Genomic DNA, 21,963 nt, shown 5'->3' with positions numbered 1-21,963 from the left:
GAGAAAGCGGGAAAAAGAGAGGGCGGGAGGGATAAGAGGGAGGGAAGTGGGGTAAGGGTAAGATGTTTGAGGGTCAACAACGGCTAAAACTTACGTAATCTCAGCGGTCACCACGACACAAAATACGCCTTGGGGGAAATCAGAGCTATACCACCAAGCGCACAAGGTCGGTGGAACTTTTTTCCCTATAAGGAAATTCGTTCTTAAAACTTTTACTATTAAATTTGTTTTCTTCTTACAAACTGCACATTGGTTTAAACTGAATACCAGACTTGTATTAATTGTAATTTTCCACAAATTCGTTCACTAATAGTTACATTTTATTTGATGATAAAGCTGCGTGCTTTCTCGATGAGGTAACCTTATTTTGTTACATAGTTTTATGTCGCATATACTGTAAGCACGACACTGATATTAGTCAGGAAAAGAAATCTGTAATAACTACAGCTTAGACTACATAATTATGTACTGTGCATCACTAATAGGCCATTTAATAAGCCAAGTCATGATTTAGATACACATGTAAGCTGGGGACTTTATATTAGTATTTGCTTTAATAACAGGCATCAAATTATTTCAGTACAATGAAAGTATTTTCGTAGTTGGTTCACTATGGTGACAGCTCAGCAGCTTCAATAAATAAATGTCTTGTATTTAGGGGAATTAACAAGCTAGGAAATTGCGGCAGTTATTCTTAATATCGATGATTGTCTACAAGACTCTACAAGATAAAACCAACTACTATAGTTCGTTAACTAATAAACTTTCCAATTACAAAAGCTGACGAAGGGAAGGCAAAGCGTATTCTAGCAAAAACGGTTATAAATTTGTATTTAAAGGGGCAACCGCAGGTTGGTTTGGGTAAATCCTGGCCGTCGTGTTTGTAAATAAGGGAGGCGGGCCGCCGACGCTCGCCCTCAACACTTTCCCGCCAAAACACATGGACTTTAATATTGTTCCGCCACGTAAGACGCTATGATATCCAAATGTGGTAGAAATAAGTAATCGTATATATTTTGCAGTAGAAAATGTATCATATTTATTATATGTTTTTTTTAATCCACCAAAAATGTGTTGTTGTTGTCGTAAAGAAACATTAAAGTGTTTAAGGGAGGTTCTACCTTGAGTGGCGGAGGAGGGAGGCAGAGCGCGGCCCGTGTTTCCCGCCACACGCCAGGCTCAGCTCACTCTAGTGGAGCCGCTCACTCAGGCGGGAATGTGATTGTGGCAAGATTTAGTAGGCTAAACATGAGTGAAATTGATATACACTCCAGTGTAAAGAGAAAATATAATGATCTTTCTCTTGATTTAAATTTAGACCAAGCAACAGCTGATGAAGCATGGAATAATTATGAAAATATTCAGCTAAAATACATTCTGGAGGTAAGCTGCTGGGTTTGTTTTGGTGTGTGCACTTGTTTCACGGTACACAGTCACACCTCTAAATGACCTTTCCTAGTATTATATTGACAGCTACTCTACTCTTGAGACTAACTGTCAGGACAAATGTACTCCTGTTTAACCTGATGAACGTAAATAAATGAGATTGAACACAAGGTGGGTGGGGCTGAGTTTAGGCTTACACCCTATTGGTCATTACAAGGTCAATATTCCTTCGTCTTTTTATGTGATTTGAGGTCCAGTTATAAGACTATTCTGAGGTTAACAAGTAATTTTGTTAAATATCGTGTGGTATTTAAGGTCACTTGTGAGAAAGTTTTAATCACTCAAATATGACGAATCTATTTCCTTCTGTTGAAAACCCAATGTATGAGATAAACTGAATAGATGGCTTCATATATCTAGTGAATATGTAATTAATGAGGAGACAAGTATGTTCACAACGTCACTGGATACATTCTGGTACCCAAAGAGTCATTCCAGTTTTAATTACCGGTATATGTTTACCTGTAGGGAAAGTAGCTCAATCATTCTAAATTATGAGTTATCTCAAGCCAGGCCTTTTAGCATATAGGGATTTTAATATTTGTATTGTATAGTTTAACTAGGCATTGTGAGTTGATGGGAAATGCGAATTAGAGGGTAGCCACTTTTTTTCTTGGGCTATTTTTGTCAGAATTTTGAGGATGTATTTTTTATACAGAAACAAATCCATTGGTGAGCAAGTAATGTTAATACTAGAATCGATGTGTTAAATGTGAAGTCATACCTTGAAGGGTTGTCTTTTCATCTGTTTTAAAGAAATTTGGATGCTGACAATTTCAGAGATATTACAGTATTGTACCTTACGAAGGGCAACACTAAGCTAGTAGTTTTGATGTACTTTTAATGAGAAGTATCACCTATAAAATTAGTTTCATGTACAGTATTTAGTGTATTACCCAATAGTTTTCTATTTCCTTGTCTGATTCTGCCTCGGTTATAAAAAAAAGTAGAAGTGAAGGTTAGGTAGGTATATTTTCCTCAATTTCTATATACAACATTGAACGTTTAGTGGAGACACATGGTATTATACTTGTATTGTTATTTGCTGTGACATTATTATATCCATAATGCAAAACCACACATGGAACATTGCCAAGATAACAAATACGTATAAACACTACATAACTTGTGAAAGCGGGGTACCTAGCTATGAAAGCTCTTCCTTTTTTATTGGTTTTCCAGTGAACAGGTTTGGTATGATGGCTAAAACCTGGGAATTCTGGAAATAATACACAAGTAAGGGTTTCTGTTGTGGTAACCTTTTTCATGAAATTTCTCAAGATGCATCTTGCTGTATACTATATGGGTATGGTGAAAATACTGCATATGGGTATGGTGAAAGGTACTGTACAACTATGTATATGGAGCCTAAGCTCAGTGCGAAAAAAATTTTGGTTGTAAGACGTAAACTATGAAACAATTCTAATTATTTTGAAGGTACAAATTAAGACTGAGTACTGTGTACCATATATCAAAATAGACTAACTGTACACAACATATACTGAAAGTGATATTTTAGGGATTATGGGTAAAGATAACCACAGAACTATGTTTATTTTTATACAGGGTATAGGGAGATAGAGCAAAAACAAATAGGCATACTTTAATCTATAGCATTTTTTTATACGATTTTGTAATGCACTGCATACAGTACTTGGCAATACTCTGGAATAGTTGCACAGTTAAGCAGCAACTTTCGAAGAAAAAATAAAGAATTCACTTCATTTGTACCCAAAGATATTCCCAGTTTTCATGAAAATAGTATTTTGGTGACTTTGTTCTGAGCACTATTGTACGTCAATCTGCTCTGTCCTGTTGACGCCATTATCTTGACTATTTCTCACACAGGCACTTTTCATTGGCCATTCCATACAGAGTAATACTATCAGTGACTGCTACATTATATGATTTATCAAGATAGATGAACAAACCCAACCTAACTCTCAAGATTTGCTGCATATGTATATTACCTTGATTATGTTTTCATTTTAGAAGGATTTTTGAAATTGGTAAGGAAACTTTGATTACCTTTACCTTCCCATTTCATGGGCTGGTAAATTAGTGGGACTTACATCATGTGGTGACATTAATGGGGCTCCTCCATATCTTTTCTGTGAATACATTATGCACAGTGCAGCATTTACACATCTGTACATGATCGGATAAAGCAGGTTGCTGGATGAACATTCGAGCAGATGCGCTGTATTGTAGTGTTTTGTATAGGGATATGGCAGGCACTTCATTGGTGCCAAACTGACAAGTCCTTGTCTTAGCATTTCTTTCTTGGAGATTTATCTTTAGGGGTCATGGTTGGCCATAGTTGTTAACCACAATACCTGTGCAGTACAGTATGTCTTTTCCATGGAATACATATGGTAGTTATTATTTTTAATAAAGTTTCACCTCAGTAATTTGTTAAATTTTTAGGGTGTGCAACTACCATGGTTGGCGTGTGCACTGTATGCAGCATGCAGGCGAAGGTCTGTCCCTACGGTAGGAGGACGCCCTGGGAACATGATCCAGGGCAATTGTGTATCCCTAACTCGTATGTTGCAGCACTGCAACCTCCCGTAAGTATTCAAAAGTTCATCTGTGATGATTTCATTGTGATTATTTGTCTGAAGTGTTTTTATTGTGATCAGATAAGTTTTTAGTGGTCTCCATGTCTATTGTGATTGTATGTTCTAATATTTTTTCCTTATTTCTTCTGATAGGTTGACAGAATTCATAAAGAAAATGAAAGCCTGGCTGGCTATGTCACACTTTGATGAAGGTTTCTGTCGAAGAGTAGAACTGTTGGAGCGGAACTTTGCTGTGTCCAACAACATTTTCAAAAAGTACAAACCTATCTTCCGAGACTTGTTCAAAGATCCTGCAAATGACTTACCTCGTCCCCCACGGTCACGTAAACAACGGAGGCCTCCTTGTAACTCTACTGAAATCTTTCGTTTCTGTTGGACATTGTATATCCTAATAAAGGGTAGGTACATACATAGTTGTTAAAGTTTGTTTAGGTTAGGTTAGGCTAGGTAGGGATGAAATGATTATTGAGAAATCTGCTAGGCACTGATAATGAATTGCAAACATTGTCATGTAATTTTACCTTTGCATTGCATAGGAATATTCTGTCAGAAAATTTTATGTGGTACCAAAACTGGTTTTTTGGTCATTTGCATTTGATTTTTTCTGGACCTCTGCAACAATTTAGGTATTTGCCAGTGTACTGTAGTTGGGTATCCTGTAATATACAATCATCCTTATAATAATCATTTAGGCAATGTTGACAGATAGCATCTTTGTCATCATGTGTGAATTGTATAATTATTTTACCTGTCTTGTGGATATTTATATTAGGTTTACTGTAGTGTTTAATGTATTTTTTTAAATTTTTTTACTTAATATTTTATTTGTTTATTTATTTATTTATTTAATTTTTTTTTAATTGTATCTGTTTTGAATTATTATCTTGCTCTGACCAGTTTTCTTTCTTTCAGGGAAATATCCAAGTATTCCCCAGGATCTTGTTAGCTGTTATTCATTACTTCTAGCTTCTATTGATCTTATTTATGCAAATGTGGTGCTCTCCAACCGTAAAGATCTCATCAATCCGACTTGCCAAGGTATGTGTGATGTGTATTTATTGAATATACTGAACAGGTGATGATGAATTTAAATAAACAGTTTGAGAGAATGAGAGTGAAATATTGGTGAAATATATTGTACAATTCAATTCAGAAGTGGATGGTTGGAGTGAGAAGGCCAGACCAAGGAAGAGATGGAAGGATTGGGTGAAGAACACACTGTAAATGAGGGGGGATAAACACCAGGAGTGCAGTTTGTGGAGAAGTTACAACTGCAAGAGTGAAAGTGTATAGTGAGAGGAGGGACCTGCTTGTGGTTCTAGCCACTTTGGGGTTTAGTAGGAAAGGATCTCAGAGATTGAAACGGAATACAATGCTTGCTGAAAGTGAAATTACCCTTTCGTGGGCAACCATCCTCCTTAGGGGTTCAGATTACTCACTAGCTGCTGAATGCCAAGATTTAGGATATAGGCACTTGCCCAGCCACTCTTCATCCTAATAGAAAAAGTCTTTTTCGAGTGAATATATAAGATAGGCCGTAAAGTGCTATCAGGTACCGAGTTTTTCAGGATGGTACGTGTTTTGTAATGTAATGGAGATTAGTTATGTGGTAAACTGTGCCTTATATTAGGTTAGCTTGATTAGTAATGATTTTAGTTATATTTTGTTTTTCATGATCATCCCTTCATATTTACAGATCAATTTACATTTTGAGCAAAGATATGTAGAAGTTTTTGCTATTTTGCAGTATCCCTAAAATGAATAATACACACACACACACTGAATGGGTTTGGAATGTGTAGGATAATGTTACTTGTGATTGTAATTCATATTGATGAAAATAAATAGAAATGGGGAGATGTAGAGAAATTTTTACTGTTGGCTAGTGATAGAAAGTAGGGAGTGAGGTGTTTAAGTATTTATAATCAAGGAAGTGAGGTTTTTCTGTTACTGTATCTAGAAGTTGTGTCTGCATATGGATAGAGAGAGAATGTGCCAAAGATTAAAAAGTCTAACAGAAAACTAACCAGGATTGTGCTGAGGTGGCATGGGCATAATGGAAAAATGGGAGTTTTTTTTTTTTTATCCAGAGATGAATGGTAGGAGGGAGAGAGAAGATGGAAAGATGTGTTAAAATATGGACATGTGTGGACATCCAGGTGACAGTGATGCACCTAAATGATCATAGTGTGATATTGCATGGTTTTCAGATATGTATATGCTACTCATAAATGATACAGTACTAGTACAGTATTTTGAAAGTTGCATGGGTAAACCAGATAGTACTCTGTGTATCTTGGGGCCTTGTGAGATAAGGGAATGCCACAGCAAAACATCATTTTCATCAGTAAGAGTGAGTGAATGAAAGGATAGTTTGTGCTTACTCTTTGAAATGGTCACTATATATATACGGTATATATATGTGTGTGTGTGTGTTAAATCATGACATATTTTATGAAAATACTGTACAAACTCTGATTTGAGCTTTTATTTTCAGGATTACCAAAAGACTTATTGAACAGTGAATCAGGAAGTGAGTTGTCATCATGGCCAGTGTCAATAATGGATTATCTCTGTGAAAAATTTGAAGGTGTTCTTGTAGAAACCAAAGTTGTCCGGGAATACTACTGGAATAAACACATCAGAGATCTCATAGAGAAAAAGGTCAGTGTTTGCATGTAAATTACTGTTTACTCTACATAATGGTAGGATTACTAAAATACCAGTATATTTTATTAAGACACCTTTACCATTTTGTGTTCATATTGTTGTTACTTAGATGCAAAAAGATGTGGACAAACTAGGACTGATAGAAATAACACATCAAGAGCAGATGTGGAGTGAATTGAATGCAAAGAATGAGAAATATTGTACAGAAATAAGGAGGTAATGTGTACTGGACTGGAAGCAACACGAGACCATTGAGTACTATACACTATATCATAAATGGAGTTACAGTGTATTGTTTTGATAAATGTTAAGTATACTGTATATTGTGATGGTAGTAAACAATTTTGTCAAACTGTGAAGGAAGCATAAATGATCAGTTTCTTATTTCTTTTGTTCTCCTCAAGACAGAGGGGATCATCTCCCCCCCCCCCCCTTTTTTTTTCCTCTCTAATCTTGGATCGGATAGAGGCTAGTGGACATATAGCAATTGATACATGTGTTAGGAAAAATAAATCCTCCAGTAATGGAATTTCACAAAACTACACACAGATGATGTGGATGAGTGATGTGTATGTTTGGTTTATATTTACTGTACAGTGGTCCCTCAATTAACGAACGGTTCAATTAACAAAATTTTGTTTAACGAATTAGCTCTCAATAGGATTTTCAGTTCCATTTGTTCACGTTCTGGGTAATAAGTTCAATATACAGGAGCGAACACAAACACATGTATAGATTTTGTAGGTTCGATTTACTGGATAAGAGATATGTACACAGAGGGAGTAGTGCTCTCCGACCTGTCTGCTTGTCAACTGCTCTATAGACGACGTATGGCAAGTGAGACATTAACAGCTTCCATACGTCGCCATGCACATTAATTAAGCATGTGGGACATTGATAAATACATTGCCACACGCTACTAGCTAGGCTAAATAAATAATATATATAAATGGAGCACATACATCATATACATACATAATATATAATACAGCATACATAATACAGAATATACATACACCATTAACGAACAAAACTTCGATTAACGAAAGCCTTAGGAGAAACACGCTTTGTTGTGTGCATCAGCTGATCGGCTAGTCCGCCAATACAGTAATTGGTTCTATGTTTACATTCATTTCCAGTGGAGTAAATCTCAAGAAAGTTGGTGTCTTGAATATTTTTGCATTTTTTATATTAAAATTATTGGTCATTCTGAAATTTAGTTAACATATTGATAATATATACACTACAGGGAACGGTTTCTGTGCACCCATCAGCTGATTGAATCACCCAACAACACTTCTCAGTTTAACTTTGTTTACAGTGGAGTGAACATCAAGTTTGTTGGTCTCATGAATATTTTTGCATTTTTACATTAAAATTATTGGTCAGTCTGAAATTCAGTTAACATATTGATAATATACAGTGCAGAAATTATTATGAAACATGAAGAAGGCATTCGAACCAATGTACTCTGTAAAGAATATGGCATGTCATCATCGACTGCCTCTACAATCAGCTGTTTAATATGTAAACAAAGCTGCCGGGAATACGATATACACACCTCAAAGCAAGTTAAAATTTAGTATTCTATTGTTTTTTATTTATTATTGTACAGTATACTATACTGTACAGTACAGTACAGTACTGTATTTGGTTTATATTTAATGTTTTGTTAATTCTATTACCGGTATACAGTACTGTGTATGTATATTTTTTCTGAGTTGGAACCAATTACCCAATATCCCATTGAAATAATGGATTCAGGTAACAAAATTTTCGGTTAACAACCGACTCTGTGGAACCAACTGTGTTCGTTAATCGAGGGACCACTGTATTACTTTTACTTTACTCTTAACTTTTATCCACTTCACCACTGATCGACTTGTTAGCCGCTTGGGCGATCGGTCACGTCTCTGTTACGCACTGTTGGCAAGTATTGGGTACCCCAGTATGCACTAGCTCCTGAATGTATCTGAGCCTGCTCCAGTGCTTGTCTAGTCTGGTCTTGAAAGAGCTCACATTCGGTGCCTTCACAACACTGGCAGATTGTTCCAAGAGTTCGCAACTCTCACTTACCCCTCACAGTTTCGTGGGCTTGCGGCTTCAGTCTTGAACTGTAACCCCTTGCGGGGCGAGAGTCCGCCAGCTCCAGGTAAGGGCACTCGACTGAGTAGTGCCCTTTGAGATGTTCATACACCTCAATTAGGTCTCCCCTTGCCCGTCTATAATATAAGCTAGGCAATTTCAGGCGCTCTAATCTCTCAGGGTAGCTGAGCTGTTGTAGTGCAGGCACCAGTCTGGTGGCCCTCCTTTGGACATTTTAACTCAACTGACAGTCCCTAGCATATGTCGGGGACCAGACAGGGAAGCACTTCACTCATGAAGATTGTTACGAGGGATGGACCGCTTAGATATCTGAACGACCTTATAAGACCTTATAATTTAATTGCCTGATTTACCTTCTTCTCTCAATAGCCCGAGAACTTCATCTCATTGTCAACATGCACACCTAGGTCTTTTTCACATTGTCTCAATTAATGCTGTTTCTTCATCCCGTTGGGACATATGATACGCCTCCTTACCGTTGGTATGTCCCAGGTGCAGCCTCTTACACTTCGTGACATTGAATCTTAACAGTCATTTCTTCGAACATTCTTGAAGCTCACTGAGATCCTTCTGCAGCTCTTCACAGTCTGCTTGGTTCTTAATTTCCTTAAATAACTTTGTCTCATCCACAAACATTTGTATGACGGAATGTACAGCGTCAGGCTGGTCATTTATGAAGCAAACAAATAACAGCTGACCCAATACACTGCCCTGTGGTACCCCACTTTATAGTTTTGTTATTACTATTACAGTGTTATTGTTATTATTATTATTGTTACCTGTATCATTATTATTTTATTCTATTTTTAATTGTGTATAATTATTATTTTTATACAATGTATTATTGTTGTTATTACTACTACTACTACTACATTTTTGCCCCCAGGCCCCTATGTGGGTCAGTGACATTTGCTCGGGTGGGCTAATCCCCGTAAAAAAAAAATGCATGCAGTCATGGAGAAAGTATATCCCTGCTAGGACATTTCCCTGAATTCTGGACCCTTCCAGTTTAATTTTCAGTCTTTCGTGGGGTACACTTTCGAAAGCCTTGGCAAAATATAGGTAAATATTGTCGATATTACCACCCTGTTCCAGAATTTGGGTCCAAATATCCAGTACCTTGAAAAATTGTTAAGCAGGAGCGCCCCGGCATAAAACCGTGTTGGAGAGTGTACAGAAACATATCAGTTGAGTGTCATTGTCTAATCTATTTACTATATATAGCACAGTAGAGTGAATTCTTGCTTAAACTAACACCCTGTGGTCAGAATTCAGGCATACACGTAATAACTCGGGGAAATAAAAGTTTAATGCCAAAAATACGAAACTTCCATGTTGATGTGTAGGAAGAAGTTTAATATACCACCACTCGGCACATCATCGAAGCTCATTTCTCTTGTGGAATTTCCCATCGTATTTTGTTACATTGGATTAACTGAGTGAGGGAGGTTGTTGGTGGTGGAATACAGTATTCATAATTCTTTATTGTTATTTACTGTTTATAATGTGTTGAATATGTAGAAATATTCTTTGGGTCTATTGAGCTTCTATAACTTAGAGATAAAATGGTGCATGGTGTAACTATCAGAATAAGAGAGGAAAGTGACTTGAAAACATAGCTTGTGGCCAAAAAATCAACCATTATATTGAGAGCCAGCCTTTATTTGTTTTTAATCATAGTAATAAGAATAACATATTTTAACTTCTACTCGACTCCACACAATGACAACCATATTCCACTCATAAGAACTGCGTGATGAAAAGAAAGGTTTCACTGTAATTCATTAGTATCTGCTGTGTATAACATTTGAAATGTTAATGCATACATTGTGAAATCACTGTGTTTTAGATTAAAATACAGTATGTGAAATTTACATTAAGGTTAATGTTCCCATTTACAAACATGTGTTTGCCCCATATACAGTACTGTAGTTCATATTTTCAGCTTATACTGGAAGTAGGGGACTCCACTTTTGTAAGTTTTGGCAAATTTATGGTTCCATGTTATCTACTAATCCATAGACTTGAAGGAGTCACCATCAATTTACCTGGTAACAGACAATAGCTCTCTGTAATTTGGATAATTAAATGTAAAACTGTTGAGACAGTACTGCAGGGAATCACTGTACCTTTGGAAAAACACAGTTTGACCTGGTAGTTGAACCACCATCTAATTAGCATTGTGTGGTGATATTGATAATATGGTTTACAATTGTAAACTTCATCTTTGTATTTGTTTCTTGACAGGTGCTGAAGGGTGGTGTAGAAGGCACTGGCCTGCTAGAACAAGCAAATTTTGATCATAATTTGAAAGAAGTGAAAAATGCCTACGAAGAGTACTTGTTAAGTTATGGAGAGTTTGACGAGAGAATGTTCTTGAACGAAGATGAAGTAGTAAAAGGTGCAACAGGAACATCTCCTCCATCAACTCACGCGACCCATCAGGACTCTCCCTTGGATTCAGGATCAATCAGGCAGGCTAGAAGGAACTTAGTGCAGGTGTGTCCAATGGTCTTATTTAAGAGTGTATCAAAAGTATAATGAAATTAATTAAGGAAAAAAAATTATTTGAAAGGAATATTTTATTTTATTTTTTGTTTTGCAGTCATTTGAAGGTGACCATCATTTAGTGCCACAAACACCAATCACTGGTCGTCGTTATACTATAGACCGTCCAACCATTGGCAACAATCCTCTGACAGTGGTCACCTCAGGCCTACAAAAACTTTATGCCCTTCTTGCAGGTCGAAAAAATAATGCTAGTGAAGAACTTCTTGAAGTATTCAAGTAAGTACAGTATCTATTTATTTATGTATGAATATGAATTGACCATTCAGTACAGGGCTTCCTATGCCTTAGGTAACCCATTTTGTAAAATATATCTCCATCTTTTTGTTGTGGTCCTGTTTATTTATGTACCACTACTAATACCTGTACCTGTCACTTTACTCTCCTGGACATATTTTACTAACCAGAATGATTTTTCAGTTTAACAGTTGTGTGCTCCTTCATCATACAGTACAGTGACCCCTCGTTTAACGAACGCCTCGGTTAACGAACTGCCTTCCATTAGGATCTTCAATTCGGTTAACGAATTTCTTACGAACCGACCTCAACATGTTTTCGCTTGCACTGAACGGGCAACCAGCTTTAGTATCAGTCCGCCAATACATTAATCGGTTCTAGGGCTTAAATTCCTTACTATTTTAGTAAATATCAAGAAGTTTATACTATTCAATAATTTTAAAAGTTTAATATTCAATTTTTTAGTCATTTTAACAATTATTGAACATAATTGAAGGTAAAGTGACTAGTTTAATGCACGGCATCCAGCCTCTTAACACAGCAAACAGGCGTTAGTCTCTCTCTGTTTTCACTGGAGGTAACATCTTGCTTGAGACTCTCTTCAACTAAATGCTTTTTTCTGTGTTTCCAAGCAAATTATTGGTCATTTTGAAATATATTTTACATATTGACAATATATAATGCAGTGCAGTGTTGATTTAAAGAAAATAATCTTGAATTACACCAAGAGAGCTAAAATTTTATGGGTGAAATGGCGCCATGGGGTGACTTCTCTTCCACCCCAATGCCTTCTCTTCTTCCTTCTCCTCCACCCCCATTCTAAATCCCATCATCATCATCCAGGAGCCTTCTACATACACACCTCAAAGTAAGTGAACTTTTCTACCATTTTTGTTGAATCTAGGAAATTTTTGGTGAGCTGGAACCAATTACCCAAAAAACCCATTGAAACAATGTTTTCGGTTAACGAACGATCTTCTGGAACGGATTGAGTTCGTTAACCGAGGGGTCACTGTACTGCTTATGCTGGCACAGTAAATGATACATAGTTAAAATGGTACACAAGAGACATGAATAAGGGAGAGACCAGCTAATGTAAACACCATTTGGGTATTGAGAATGCAGTGTCTATTTGGTATCTAAGCTTCCCACAATGCTTATTTACATAGCACTTGTTTTGTGTATGGGTTAAAGCACAGACCTTAGCAATTCAACTCGAAGTACTGTAGTTATGAATCAACCCCATGGTGATATAAATGAGCTGAGTGAGGGAGAGGTGGCCACTCAGAGGGGATCTTTATGGAATGAGGACTTAACTTGTTTATGGCAACCATCAAGAGTTGAGTCTTTTTAATTCCTTATTAAATTTTACTTCTTTTCCCAGAACGTGCAAGATTAACCCCGAGGAAAAGATTACATCACTGGTAGCAGAATTAAGTGAGGAGTTCTGTCGCCTTTACACCCAAGCCACAGAAGACTACAATGGTCCCAGTATAGACTTTGCAAAAATGAGGCTACAGATGGGCCAGATGCTGTACTACACCTTTTTGGAACACATCTTAGTGGATGAAAGAAGGAGAGGTGTTGATCTCATGGTAAGGATTTTATGTTCTTGGAATAATCATTGCAGTCCTACACCTTATGTTTCCCGGTGAAATTCATAGAATGACATATTGTGATTTGCTCAGGGAGAGCAGCTAAGTGTATAGTTATTTTGATAAATAAAACAATTAAAAATAGTCATATTATCCTATTTGAATACTTTTCCCAAAGATTCAAATAGGAATGCACATACAGTACAGTACGCCCGGATAATTCACAGGTTTTTATTTTGCAGTCCTCTATTATTTGCGGATGACACCGTGGATGTACCCAAGAATGTCTGCCGGTAGTTTTAAAGTTGCTGTCATTGTGAGGCCGGGACAGGGAGACGTTTGTTCTAGAGACAGTAATTTCCTTTACCTGTTATGTGTGTGTGTGTTTAGACACTACTGTACATTCATACAAAATACATATAACTAAGTAATAATGGGGAAATCCTCTCACAAATTTTCGGAAACAAATTTAGTATTAAAAAGGTCGAGTCTACCCTCAAGTCCACTCTGTGCTTTCTTATTAATCTAGCACGGAGTTGACTTGAGGGTAGACTCAACATTTTTATATACATTTGTTTTTGATTATTTGTGAGAGTATTTTTCCATTATTATTTATTTGTATGTATGCAAATTTGGAGGGCCTACTGTACTGTACTTGGATTTCTAATAGCATGTATTCGAATATGATCACTTCATCCTTGGTTGTGACACTTAAATCAGTTTTCTTTCAGGTCTGGTCCATAGAAGTTGTACAGTATAGTTTAAACAGGTGCAATTTTCTTTACAGGCAATTCTAAAAGAGGATTTATTTCATCGAACGTTGTTTACTTGCTGCCTAGAAATAGTACTCAAGTCCTATAATGATCCTAGAAGGTTTCCCTGGTCTCTAAAGGTACGTCATTGGCACACATAATCAGACAATTTGCTTCTTTTGTGCTATATTTGGATGATTTAAAATATCTCAATAAACTGTTTAGTTTTTGTTATAAATTAACTTAACTCACATTTACAGGTTGGACGTGTAGAGCCTTACTTCTTCATCAGAATTATTGAACCTGTCATACGGTCGGAGAAACAGTCTGACAATCAGCTGTCTAGAGAATTGGTAAAGCATCTTAAAGGGGTGAGTACTATATGTTGGAGCTTGTTGACTATATGCTTAATTTTCTGTGTTTTGTAGTTTTCTTCATTGTCAGTGGTTGTTGTAGATGACTCTTGGCAGAACTGGAGAGACATTTAGCATCATCTCTGATATCGTATAATCCAAGCCCCCCCTTTTTTTAACTCGTCAATTGCCTCTCTCTCCAATTACTCCCATCAAAACCAAGTCTCAAAATACTGTATGACCTTGTATTCAGCTTATACACCTAACCAAGTAGCCTACATGCTGTACTTTGTAGACTGTAAGTTGTAGTTTGAGTGGAAAGTCACTGCAGATGAGCAGTTGAGTTGAAACTTCAAAGAGTACACACATTAATAGTAAATAAGTATACATTTTTGGACCATCAAGTGTATAATGGCTTGTTGTCAGTTGTATCCCACAGTTTATATCTCAGAGGTAATGTGTTAGTAGTAGTATTTGGGTGGCTAGGAGTGAGAATATTGTAATAGACGAATATATTCTGCAGAGCGAGAAAACCAGATTTTTTTTCTGCTACCACTACCACTACTACTACTACTACTACTAAGGGAATAACTTGGTTAAAGAAAGAAGAATTATGGTGGTGTGATATCATTAGAGAAACTATAGCACGTTTTTTTTCCAGCTGAGAAAAGATGCCCCGCCCCCTCCTCAAGAGTTACAGCTGATTGGCTGGTTTCCAAATTTGTCCTGAAGTAATGATGTATTTCTAAATGAGTTTATTCATAATCGTTGGGATGACCGTTTCTGACGAGAAAGATATTTATCTAAATTCTATAAAGATACTTACATTTATTATTTCAAACATAAGCACGCGGGAAGTTTATCAGAAGTCTTGTACATGAATTAACTGTTAAACTCGGGTAGCAAATTCACGCTTTCGGAGGACGCATTTAATATATACTAATTTTTACCCACACTAAGGCATACTAAGACAAATTATGTATCAGTAATACTACATTATGTAAAAACAACATTTTAAAAGATCAGAATCACATTGAAATATTACACGACCATCAGCAGAAGCGGGAAATATGACTGAGAACAACATATTTTCCTGCCTCTGCTGATGGCTGTTCGCTGGAGCGACCAAGTCTGTCACACTCATCAACCAATTTTCAGGGGCCGTGTAATATTTCAATGTGATTCTGATCATTTAAAATGTTAGTTTTTGCATAATGTAATTTTACTGATACGTAATTTGTCTTAGTATGACTTATTGTGGGTAAAAATAAGTACAAGTACTACTCTACTTAAGAACTTTCAACTTACAAACTTTCAGAGATACAAACATAATCACTGAGGGGGGGAATGGGGTTACCTGCTAGAACAGGTGTTTAATGTGGATGAGACTGGATTATTTTGAAGAAAACTCCAGATTGAACAAACATTACCTAAGAGGAGAAGAGTGAGCCAGGTTTTAAGGCTGTATTAAAGGGTATAGCTGTACTAAATATCCATAATCTTTTCATTTTTTACATTGTTTGATATCTACAAGAGTAAAGTTGGACTTACAAACAAGCCTCAGGAACGTAACTCGTTCGTAAGTAGAGGAGCACCTGTATATATTAAATGCGTCCTCCAAAAGCGTAAATTTGTTACCAGAGTTTAACAGTTAATTCATGTATATGATTTCTGATAAACTTCCTCCATGCTCCTGTTTGAAATAATAAATGTAAGTATCTTTATATAATTTACCTAAGTATCTTTCTCACCAGAAACGGTCATCCCAACAATTATGAATATACTCATTTAGAAATACATCATTACTTCAGGACAATATTGAACAGATTTGCAACAGCCAATCAGCTGTAACTCTTGAGGAGGGGGTGGGGCATCTTTTCTAAGCTGGGAAAAAATGCACTAATATATAAGAGTATTTAATGCAAGAGCCATCAGAGGAGTGGAAGCCCTGAGTGAGGTGTTACATAAATGAGAGGATAACACTGCCAAAGGAATCTTGAAAGACATGTTGGAGGAGGAGGACATAAAGTATTTATCAGTTATAGTGGGTTATTAATTCGTTTGTTTATTTTCACTTTCACTGACAGATAGAGGAGCAGATCTTAGACTCTCTAGCATGGAAGGCAGAATCACCTCTATGGCAGATCATCCAAAGTGGCAATATGGACATTCCCTCATGCCAGGATGTGAATTTCTCTGATCAGTTGGAGACAGAGATGAACCCAGTCACTCCTTCTATAAGCTTATCTTTAAATCCTATGTCTCCAGCTTCAAAACTAGTCAATGATAAGGCTACTCCAAACAGTAAGTTTTTCTTAACCAATTTTGACTGATAGGTGTTTAAGAATCCCCCTTTTTATGTTGTGTTTTAATTTGAAATGGTGTTTTATATGCCATTTTTCATTACTTGAATCAGCATGACATTTTAGTTATTGATTACCTGACTCCCTGTTCTTACAGTTACAACCTTATCCTGAATGGTTGATCAATTAGTACATTATAATCAAATGTGCAAGACCTTTATTAACCCTTTCTGCAGATACTTTTATTATGATATTGCCAGATAAAATGAATGCCAGAGAGCCAACAAGTCACTCGAAGTTGGTTGTATTCATTTGCCATTTCTACCACCTAATTTAATTCCTCTTGTGCCCAAATAATACTGGGGTCTTGTGGAAGTGAAATATCAAAATGGAACATAGTTCTTATATGAATAAGATTGAATAATCAGTGTTTGTTTTCTCTTGATTTCACCTGATATACAATACTGTACAGTGTATAGCATGACATTTTTTTTATTTCACTTTATTAATTTGTTTTTCAGATCTTCAGCTTTCACCTTTGTCCACGATCTCAGAAAGATTTCAGTCCCCCGTGGGACAGTCATCTGCCAGAAGGACTCTCTTTCCATCTTCTACGTCAGTTGGGTCACTTGATCCTCCTCCTACGCTTACTTTTTCTCGACCTGGTGGTAATCGGTTGCCTGCTGTATCTACTGTGATCACCACCACTTCATCTCCCTCCGCCGTTCACAAGTCACCAAGTCGCATCACTGTTCAGGTAATAACTTTTTCTTTTCAAAAACGTGAAGTTATACAGGGTAAAAGTATACTATTGATGGCTATTGGTATCTAAGCACATGTGAAAGAATTGGAAAGGTAGCCATTTATATATACCAGTAAAGTATTGCATTTATTTTCTTCCAGTTGAAGGAGAATGGAGTAACAACATTATACACAGTACCAACAAATTCTCAAGGAACAACAGGCACTCCAGAGGCCAACACAGAAAATCCAACTGAGAGAATAGCTGACACACCAAATGTAGACAAGAAAAAAGACAAACCAAAGAGACATGGTTCTTTAGCTTTGTTTTATAGAAAGGTGAGTCACTTTCCCTTTCTCTCTCCAACTCCTTCATTATTTTACTGTACGGTATATTAAGGTATTTTAGAAATAATGGTGCTGTAAATGGTTTTGTGATCCGAAGATTAATGTCATCCACATTATGACAATAAAGTAAAGGTTTAAATTGATCTGGACACTCCTCCAGCCAAAGCTCTTCATGGTTATGTAGAAAAGAAGTTTACTAAATCAGGGCCTAAAGGTCAATCCGTGGAATTTTTAGTTCTTTGCAAGACCAGCAATGAGACACTAATCCATCATGGAAGCTCTCTTTCAGTACGGAATAAAGAAAAACGTGCTACAGTATTATTTAATTCTTTTATACCTTTGTGTGTTTAGCTTAGCATTTGCACTTTTTTTCTTTGTGTTAAGTATTTTAGACTTTGTTGTTTTAGTAAATTAATTTTTGTAATTATTATTATTATGATGAATGAATTAATGTCACTGTAGAACTTTGTCCCTTTTGGCTCTGCTATAAGGATGTTCTGAAGCATTAGCTGATTGCATTAAAAAACACACTCAATACATTTATAGTTCCTCTGATGTTCCTCTTCTTTATTTATTTAACCTTTTATAATTCTTCCCAACAGTTCTACACCTTGGCAAATATGAGACTACGAGAATTGTGTGATAGATTAGATATAACAGATAAAGACCTGAGAAAAAAGATTTGGACTTGCTTTGAGCATTCAATTATCCACTACACAGAGCTAATGCGTGATCGTCACATGGATCAGATGGTAATGTGTGCTATATACATTACTTGTAAGGTCACAGGAAATGACCGTATCTTCCAAGAAATTATGAAACATTACAGGAATCAACCTCAAGCTGCATCACATGTGTATCGTAGTGTGTTGATATCAAGATCCAAAGCTTCACATTCATCCATGAAATCTGAAGGTGAGGTATTTGCTGTATCCCTCATTTATGCACTTCGTTGTATATTATATGTAGGAACGACATAAGTGCTATTGGTAGTGTATAGTAAAGTACGTCAACCAAAAACCTATTTTACAAAAGATACGAGTATTCTGAATTTGAAATTTAAGTTCAATGTAGAATAAATTTGTATTAAATTTTCCACATACAGTATTACATGAGAGTAAATGAGAAATTGGACAATCAGGCAGTTGGCTTAGTGACTGGTTGCATGGCAGTTTCAATGATGAGTCTCTGTCTGTGTGTGAATTTGAGGAATAAGTTATGTTGTGATTGTAGGAGAATGATGGCACTTTGAAATCTGAATTGTGTTAGTGTTTCTATTCATAAGCTGTGTGAAATATACGATGTTGGTTCAACTACAGTGTATAACTTAAAAAACATAAAAGGGAAAGTTCTCGGTTTTTAAGCCTAAAATTGCCTTCATATGGGGCATAAGTGCCAAGAATGTGTTTTTGAGGTATTAGTACAGGCAGACCTCAATTTACAAAGAATTGTTTTATGAAAATTCACAGTTACAAAGAAAAAATAATTGTCTTGTGCTTTGATTTAAAAATGAAAACTGAATTTGTTTTTCAAATTTTGAAATACTTAAGAAGAAAAAAATATAACGACATTTTTGTTTTTCATTGGAGCTGTTCCCCTTAGATAAATTATCATTTATCAGAGGGCTATTTCTTGATCTACAAATCGACAACCTCCCCCTTCCCCTCCCACCATATAATGTTGGGTGGTTAGAATCAAGCTAACATACTTATTGCTTGATTATGAATGTTGTAGTGTCCTCTTTGCACTGTATAGAACATTACAAATATTCTAGCCTTTTTGTAATATTGTTACTGAAAGAATACATTTTTCAGCTGATTCTAGTCAGCAACAAGGAAATGCACCTCCACCCACACCAAGTCAAATGACAGGAACCTCGGCTAGCTTTGATTCAGAGGAGCGTGGTGATCTCATCTTATTCTACAACCAAGTATATGTGCAACAAATGAAGGCATTTGCGCTCAAGTTCCGGGCAGCCCAGGAGGTATGATTAGTGATGCATGTAATGTTGTGTCTACCTGTGAATAGTAAATATACTGTGCATTGTGTTTGCATAATAATTGATACTTGTTTATTTTATTTTATTTTTTAAAAGCATTTTTCTCTCTCAGGGTGATCTTCCTCCACTGTCACCACTTCCTGTTGTGCGTCACACCCCAGTCTCTCCACGTCGAAGGATTTCCAGTAATCATTCGGTGTTCATTAATTCCCTCAGTCCAGTAAAGGGTAGCACAGCAATGTCACCACGGAAGCCCCTCCCATACTTTTTCAACCGGAGTCCAGCTAAGGTAATTCTAATAATAACTTATTACTGCTTATAATTTCGTAGTTTTGCATCTTCCGTATCCAGTAAACTTGTTTGAAACTATTTGCACTGATTATTAATGGGTGATCTTCAATGAATATTTAATTTCTCTGTTTATGCTTACTGTTTGCCACTGGTAATTTCAAACAAGGAAACCCATAATTTTTAGCACACTGGCAAATGTTTTTGTTGCATTCTTCTGTACACCATAGTGTCAATTATATACAAAAATTAATATCCAGCAAGATATTTAACCCCAGCCTCGGGATATTGGAAGGCTTGATTTATTTGCAGGTTAATTCAGTAATATATATTCTTTAAATTATGTATGGTTACATTTTACAGGATTTGAGGGTTATCAACAACATGCTCAAGATGAAAGGTGCTGGAGTGAAACGCTTGTTGGGTGACACTGACCTTTGTGGTCCAGATAGTAAGCGCCCCCTTCTTGTTGGCATGACAAAGCGCATACAGGGAGTCCTGGGTGATCGTATGTCAGCAACACCAACCTTAGACCTTCAACAAGACACAACAGCCACTCGGGAGGCCTTAACTTTGCCACAAAATGGCCATGTCACAGAGCCAATCAGTGAAGACTACAGTACATCAGAGCAACCTTAGCCCTTTGGCAATTTTTAGGTGGGTTTATAGAAGAATTAATCATTGCTTAAGAAACTTTTTTTTCCCCCTTTGCAATAAATGGATGGATTATTCTTAGCAAGCTTGTGTTGGTATGCCAATGTTCTTGTTTATCATTCTGCCGATACATGGTCCATATCCTTCGACAACGACTGCGTGAAGTTTGTTTCCAGACAAGTACTGTATCAGACTGGTCTTTTAGGCAAATCTTACATGATGGAGTGTGCATAGCTGATAAATTTACTTCACAGTGGCACCAGTTTCCATCTTACCCAGCACAGCCTGTAGGCCTATATCTTGCTGTTATCTGAAGCAGCAGAATATATCTTATATTGTCAGCTATCAAGAGGGGCATTTTATTGTGCAAACCAAAGATATTTGGTTGTGTTTCATATTAAAGGTTGTGTTGGGTAAACAAGGGGTCACTACAATAAATGAACTGATTGGTGGCAATACTTCTAAATGATTAAGTTCTTCAGTTATATTGTTTTGGGTGTCTTCTCATCTTCAGAAAGATAAGATGTTCAATATTAAACTGATAGAAAATTTTATTCACATGTTTATATAGTAATAATTATATAATAAATGTTTATCGTTGTAACTTAAATGTTTTAATTTGCAATTATACAGTTGTGTACCTTTTTATTTTAAATTTATTAAAGTGTATATTTTGTATTTTCATTGTTTATGCAATGAGAATAATAAGTTGCTACAGTTAGCCATGTATACCTTTCCATGATTTTGGTTGTGTTCTCTTGCTGTTGAGATAAATATTTGAAAATTCTCAAGTTCTTTAGAGAATCCGGTTATGGTCATATTGCGAGGCAGACAAAGATTTTGGGGGGGGGGAGATTGGAGTACAAGTTTGTAAATTGTAATAAATTAATCACTTATACAACTGAATTTTTATTTCATATTACATAGTTGACCCAACTATTCAGGTTATGATAACAAAGGACCACCTCAGTTAAAGAATGTCCATCTTGGTCTTTGAATAGTATACAGTATAATATTGTTGTTTTATCCCCCAGCCCATGTAGTTCAGTGCCATGCATCAATTCTTGCCTCCAAGGTGTCATTGCCTGTTTTCTGCCCTCCTTATGGATTATTACAAGCTGAATGGAGATGAAACCTTTTTTAGGAGTAGTAAAGTACATAATTAAATGGAAGACTTAATAAAGAAATTTAAGGCCAGATTGTGTATATCACGGGAATAATGGGGTGGGAAGTGAAGGCAAGAATGGTTGGGTCAGGAGAAAAGGTGGAATGTGACACTGGTAACATGTCTTTTAAGTAGAAGATACAAAACTTTTTGCAG

At 36.3% G+C, this 21,963-nt stretch overlaps 1 protein-coding gene across 1 annotated transcript; it reads left to right on the top strand.

Annotated features, from left to right (window-relative positions):
• Positions 1-1,157: 1,157 nt before the first annotated feature.
• LOC121858881 (retinoblastoma-like protein 1) lies at positions 1,158-21,543 on the top strand. The gene is made up of 17 exons (XM_042355533.1): positions 1,158-1,383; positions 3,874-4,016; positions 4,161-4,426; positions 4,941-5,066; positions 6,526-6,692; positions 11,052-11,303; positions 11,410-11,591; positions 12,994-13,204; positions 13,992-14,096; positions 14,217-14,327; positions 16,397-16,613; positions 17,134-17,369; positions 17,516-17,692; positions 18,304-18,616; positions 19,516-19,685; positions 19,813-19,989; positions 20,352-21,543. The coding sequence occupies exons 1-17, from the start codon at positions 1,249-1,251 to the stop codon at positions 20,625-20,627; spliced, it is 3,264 nt and encodes a 1,087-aa protein (XP_042211467.1). The 5' UTR covers positions 1,158-1,248; the 3' UTR covers positions 20,628-21,543.
• Positions 21,544-21,963: the final 420 nt, after the last annotated feature.

This window comes from Homarus americanus, unplaced genomic scaffold (genome assembly GCF_018991925.1).
Source record: "Homarus americanus isolate GMGI-L3 unplaced genomic scaffold, GMGI_Hamer_2.0 scaffold46226, whole genome shotgun sequence".
Taxonomy (NCBI): domain Eukaryota; kingdom Metazoa; phylum Arthropoda; class Malacostraca; order Decapoda; family Nephropidae; genus Homarus; species Homarus americanus.
Note: the sequence above shows the minus strand (reverse complement) of the source record. Positions and strands in the feature narration are given on the sequence as shown.